General features: G+C 56.9%; 1 protein-coding gene across 3 annotated transcripts; it reads right to left on the bottom strand.

The window, feature by feature from the left end:
• Nucleotides 1-322: 322 nt before the first annotated feature.
• NPPC (natriuretic peptide C) lies at nucleotides 323-5,035 on the bottom strand. Of its 3 annotated transcripts, none has more exons than XM_086335424.1 (3): nucleotides 4,730-5,035; nucleotides 3,997-4,307; nucleotides 323-815 (listed from the first exon to the last, which is right to left on the bottom strand). In XM_086335424.1, exons 1-2 carry the CDS (start codon nucleotides 5,018-5,020, stop codon nucleotides 4,017-4,019), a joined length of 582 nt encoding a protein of 193 aa, XP_086191550.1. In that variant the 5' UTR covers nucleotides 5,021-5,035; the 3' UTR covers nucleotides 323-815; nucleotides 3,997-4,016. The 3 variants fall into 3 exon arrangements, with proteins under 3 accessions (XP_086191550.1, XP_086191565.1, XP_086191555.1); XM_086335439.1 differs by lacking the exon at nucleotides 323-815 and adding an exon at nucleotides 838-2,846; XM_086335429.1 differs by lacking the exon at nucleotides 323-815 and adding an exon at nucleotides 839-2,768.
• Between the last annotated feature and the right edge of the window lie 981 nt (nucleotides 5,036-6,016).

Genomic DNA, 6,016 nt, shown 5'->3' with positions numbered 1-6,016 from the left:
CACATCTGACTTCTCAGCTGTCCAGTGTCCTGAGCAGAGCTTCCTGACATGGCCAAGATGATCAGAATCACTTGGGACAAAAGCCACATGGCCAATCCTATCCTCGGAGACACGGATTCACTGGATCAGGGGGTGGGTGGGGGAAGGAATCTGTATTTTTAACAAGATTCCTGGAGGATTTGGATACAAATCAAACCAGAATTGGGAACATGGCTGTTAGATCCATTCAGAGGCAAAATCCTTGTCTCCACCTCTTCCCTCCTCCTCAGACTAATTACTAAAAAAGAAGTGCCGTGAGTAAATAAAGACAGCTTTCAAGATGTTCACGGAATGAATTTTTTTTTTTTTTACATTTTTCAACTAGTTAAGACAAAAACATTACAATGATTGACTTCTTTCATTTAGTTACATAAATAAAATTTTTATAAATATCTCTTTATAAACAATATAAATAGCTTTACAACATAAATACATTTATGCATGACATGAATTTACAAACAGCAATGTTTTACAGCTGGTTTTGTCAGTCTCTTAAAAACTGTCCCTTGTCATCACGTTGGTGTAGGTGTGTGTGTTTCATGTATATAATATATATATAATATATAACTTTTTATTTTTCATTAAAAAAAAAAACAAATGACAAAATCATACCCCCCTCCCTAAATAATCATAAAACAGCTGGTGTTGTGTATCCCCAGTACCAGGAAAAAAAAAAAAAAAGAAATGTAAAAGCCACATTGCGCTGGAGGTGCTTCCAGATGCGAGGAGGCTGATGACCAAGGGTGACCTCAGCAAAACGCAGCAAGTCCCCAGTCCTGAAACACAGAGGGCCAGGGGAACTCAGCTGAGCAAGCCCAGCCTGCAGGGCATATCTAGAACCTTCCTCCCACTCCAGCTGTAGCAGGAGGCGTAGTCCCTCCACCTCTGCCCTACAGGCCCTGACGGAGGCCTTGCTGCAGAGGGATAAGGCCCTTCCACTCAGGTCCTCCCCAGGCCCTCAGCCGTCACCTGTCCAAGCACAGGTGGAACCAGAAAGTCAGCCAGCCCTCCGCCCCCTCTGTCTAAGCGCAGGCGCTCAGTGGGACACAGTGAGGGAAGGGAAAGGGAAAACGCCCCTGCCCAATCCCCCCGCCTCCCAATTTTAGCTACGATACAGACCCTCGGTCACGTGCTTGCCTTGGCTTTGTAAGTCTGGGGGACAATGGAGGGAAGGGGGAGAGAAGCGTCTGAAGAGTGGGGAATTCTGGGCCCAAATCCCGACTCGGACAAGTACTTCCGGGACAGCTCTGGAGAGCTTTTTAGGCTCGCTTTCCTCACCCATAAAATGGGATAATAGCCACCTCCCAGGGCTGCCACACAGGGCACTGGCAGGGTGTCTGGGTCACAGCGGCCCAGTAAATAGCACTTCCTTCCCCGGCTGGCTTCTCCTGAGAACATCTCGCACCTGCCCTGGGGAGATGAGTGGTCGTGCTGGGTTAGCAGAAGCGTTTGATGAGGGCTGCATCCAGTCTCTGCTAGTGGGTATGAGGGTGAACGGGTGTGAGGGTGCCGCAGGACTGGAGGAAGGCCGCCTCGGAGGCAGGGTGGTGGACAGCGCGAGCAGAGGGTCCCTGGGTCTCAAGGCCTTGGTGAACTCTCCCCCAGCCCCCTTCTCTGGCCGTCCCATGTGTTTAAACAGATGACAGATGTCTGTGAGGTGTTCATTCAGGCACCCTCCACACCTCGTCTCTGTCATTAGCATTTTATAATCAAGGCTATAACCATCAGCGATAGTCATTTTGGCGGCTGGTTAGAGCCAAAGTCAACTCCTGAGTGGAGGCATGGCCACTGCTTCGGAAGAGCTTTCATCAATGGGGAACCCTAAGCTGTCTTTCTCTTTTTAGCCCAGACAGTGAGATAGCTTGGGCATCGCCACTAGGAGGCTGCTGGCAACAGGAAGGATGCTCTGCCTTCTCACGGAGATAGGGGTGAGGGTGGGGCTGAGATGGTTGTGGATGTTGGAGGTTAGTGTTCAGCTAAAAGAGAACTTCCAGGAAGTTGACAAACTTCCTCATTCAAAGGGGTCAAGAAGTCTTAGCAACCTCGATTCCTCCCTCAGGGTCCTTCTCCCCACCCCCACTTGATACCCACAGACAACCACATCTGAGAACAAGGAACCTACGGGATGTGCACGGCAGGGGCTTGACCTGATGCCAGGACCTTATCCCATCCTCTGCTAACTCATAATACCATTTGTTTGGATTCTCAAGTTGGAACTTGATGCTTAAATCACAAGTTGAAAGTCTAAGGCCTGTGGCTCCATCTCTTCGTTGCTGAGATAGGAGAGAATAGAACAAACCCATCACAAGGGTAGCTTCTAAAGACTGGGGCACATGTGCTAGAATCACAGCAAGTTAAGATCTCAGACAAACGAAGCCCTTGCAGGAGGAGCACACAGCCCAGCCATGTCTGGCTGCAGAGAGGAAAGATACCAGCTAAATGCTAGGGCAGGTGGGTGAGGAGTGCCCCTAAGTTGGGTGAGGCAGGTTTTGTGGATCATTGACAGACATTTTTCAGAGCCCCTTTGGGCATCTTACAGGCCCCAGACCATCTTTGGCTGGCATCTGGCCCTTAACATGCTCATGAGTTCATTTGGGGAGGTTCACAGACAACTATAGCTCAGGTGAGGTTTTCAAAATTTTTTTTTTTTTTTTTTTTTAGGTGAGGTTTTCTGTATCGAAGCCTCAGGCGTTGTGCTGGAGAGCTTCAGAGAGGGGCGCTCTTGTCCTCTGTGGGGGAAGACAGTGTGGACACTGATATGGCTTCTGGGATGAGAGAACAGCTTGGTCTGGAGTGGGACAGAAAGGCTGTGGGACAGGGAACGACAGCAGCTGGCCGCAGGCAAGGCTGGACACCGGAAAGGGTCAGATTCTAAAGCAGCTGAATGTCAGTTCCAGAGGTTGGATGTTGTTTGTTGTTCGGACACTGATGGGCAGCGGGGATGGAGAGGATGGGGAAAGGAGGGAAGGACCTTGGCCCAGTATCTTGCCAGGATGCAGCGCTCGGCAGGGGCAGAAGGTAGCACGGGGGTTTCCAGCCTGGTGCAGGGGTAGAAGGCCATGCCAGAAACCCGGGTGTGGAGCCTCCGCATGGTGGGGGTGGCGGGTAGCGGGTGGGGAGGAGCTCAGTTTGGGATATGTTTGAGTTTGAGGTTGGGGCAAAAAAAGATTTATTTTAGTTTCTGTTTCCTTGCCCTGAAATAGTGCCATGAACACTGAGGTTGGATCCTGAAGTCACATGGATTGCAGCAGCGTCAGGACCCTGGACAGGCCAGCTTGCCCACAGCCACGGTTTAGAGACCAGACAAGAACCAGAATGCTCTGGGACTGAAATGCTCCCTGGTGGTGCTAACAAGTGGCTATTCTGTATATTGGGAGGGGGCAGGTGTCACCCCAAGTCTGTCCCATCACAGGGACAACAGACCCAGGGAGCTGTCCTGACCCCTGGGCTGCTTACTACCCAGCACCATGATGCAGTGGCTGGCAAGTGAATTTACCCTTGACTTGTATGTATGCCCTCCTCCTTTGCTCCCACAAACCCAGGATCACCCCTCAACCTCGCCCCTCCCCCACCCCCAGTTGGAGAACTGGGGCCAATGCTGCTGGTTGCTCTGTGGTCCTGGGGTGGTTGGGACCCCACCAAGCTGTCTCTGATTCTCCAGAGGAAGTCAGATGGGTTCATCTATGCTAAGCCATTTCTGACCTTGCCAAAGTTCCCCGACTACTTTTCCCTCACTTTATCCATCTGTAAAATGGGATGATAAATGTTCCTGGGGTAAAAGTCAAGCACACACACAGTCCTATGTCCGGATGGGCTGGTCGTGAGGAGGAAAGCTCCCAGGGCTACGGGATCAGGGGGGAACCGGCCTGCGGGAGAGGGTACAGGTTTGGTTCTGGGGGCTTCGCGGGGGTGCTGGGTGTGCAAGAGAGCCCGGAGGCCAGGGTTGGTGGTACTCACCGCCGCCAGGGGTCGCCGCACTAACATCCCAGGCCGCTCATGGAGCCGATCCTGTCCAGCTTGAGGCCGAAGCAGCCCTTGGACAAACCCTTCTTGTTGCCTCCTTTGTATTTGCGCGCGTTGGGGTGCTCGTGCAGGAGGCGGGTCCACGCCGCCCGGGACTTGGTGTCCACGCGCAGGTCCCGAAGCAGTCGCGATCGGTCGTCCTTGAGATTGGCGCCGCCGCCCCCGGGAGTCTTGTCGCCTTTCTTCTGACCGCCGCCCGCAGCCTGGGGCTCGGCCACCTCCTCGCCGGACGGAGTTCGCGGGACCTCCAAGGGAAAGGACGGGTAGGTGAAGGCACGCGCCGCGGCAGCACGGGGGACTCTGCGGGGCCGCCGATGGTCCGGCGCGGAGTCCTGAGAACGCCCGTCACAGGTGCCCGGCAGCTCGGCCCTGCGTCCACCTGCCTCGAGGCCGCCGTGGTCCGCTCCCTCGGGGAGCCCTTTGCCCTCCTCTCCTTTGCCCCTTGCGGGGCTGACCACTCTGTGGTCGGGGCTGCGCATTTTTGGACGCTATCCTGAGTCCGGGCTTCGAGGGCCCCCCAGCTGTCCCCCGCGCGCATCTCAGGGGAGAGAGCCGTCTTTCCGCCCCCACTGCTCTCACCCCTCACCCCGGTGCGCCACACCCTCCTAGACACCCCAGCCCTCCCATTGCCCCTCACAGGTTCCGACGTCCCCGCGACAGTACCCACCTTTGGCGGCGCCCCGGGCTTGGCTTCGGAGGGCCGGAGCGAGAGTAGCGCGAGCAGCAGGGCGCAGGCCAGCAGCTGGGAGAGGTGCATGGTGCCCGTGGGGTGCCTGGGCGCAGACGAGCGGCAGCGAGGGTGCGCGGGGCCGGCGAGCCGACAGGCAGGCGAGCGCGGAGCAGGCTGGCCGGGCTGCGAGGCGGACGCGGGTCCCAGTGCTGCGCGGCGCCGGCTGGGTGCGCTCTGAGTCCGCGGCTCCGCTCGCGCCTTTATAATCCAACCTGCCGCTGATGTCATCCTCCCGCCCACAGGGCCGTCCGGGCCAATGGCACACGCGCCGAGGGCCGGGAGGGGGCCGCGGGGGCTCCCCCTCGGCCCCCACCCTCACCCTACCCTGGAGGGATCCCGCGGCTCGGCGGGCTCCCTCTGGACTGCTCTCCAAGCTGCAAAGCGGCGCGCACAAGGGACCAAGGATTGCAGGGAGCGCGCCCTAGCATGCCAAGCGTCCGTGCACCCGGTGCCCTGCGCACAAGCTTGGCCCTCAACCCACACGCTCGTCCTGGAAAGGATCAGTTTTCCTCTTTGCAGGTGCAAAGATGGGCTCAGAGGAATTAAATCACTTGACCAAAAGCACACAGCCAGAAAGTTGGCACAGTCCGAAATCCACCCAGAGCTGCCTTGTTGCCAATCTCTTCCCCGGGGCACCTGACGGGCGAGAGGCACCGATGCCTTGAGACTGAGGAGGCGGATGGTGGAGCGGGAGGTCGGGGAGGGAGGCGCAAGAAGACAGGGATTTGCCCGGGGCCGCAGGGGGGGAGCGCAAGCCCTACACCACAGAATGCAAGCTTTTCGCCTGCGGGTGAGAGCAAAAAAACAGAAAACTGCGGGTGTGTTTGAGATGCGAGTGTTCCTGCGTGTGTACCGAAGCCCCGTGTGCCGGACGCGGTGACTCTAAGTGCGTCCTCAGCCCGGGTCGGCTGCACAGAACGTCCCCGGGTCTGACCCGCCAGATGGCTCCCGTCTGCACCGGCGGGGGCGCGCCTGACCCAGTCTGCACCCACGCGAGGATCCGCAGCGCGGGGCTGTCGCTCCAGTGTCCTGTGCACCTGCACAGTCTGGGGCGCGAGCTTCACCCAACCCCGAGCCGGGTCCGGCTTCTGTGAGCCGTAACAGGTGGTCGCGTTCGCGTTCTCTGCCCTGAGTGGTTCCCGTCGTAGTTGTCGGTACACGCCCAAGTATCCCTGCCGCCCACGACTCCTTCTCCTGGAAAGGGCGTCTCCGCAGGCTGAGGAG

Source organism: Bos grunniens, chromosome 2, assembly GCF_055505025.1.
Source record: "Bos grunniens cultivar Pamir isolate PY7600 chromosome 2, Bosgru_T2T1.0, whole genome shotgun sequence".
Lineage (NCBI taxonomy): Eukaryota > Metazoa > Chordata > Mammalia > Artiodactyla > Bovidae > Bos > Bos grunniens.
This window is presented reverse-complemented; position numbering and strand designations above follow the sequence as displayed.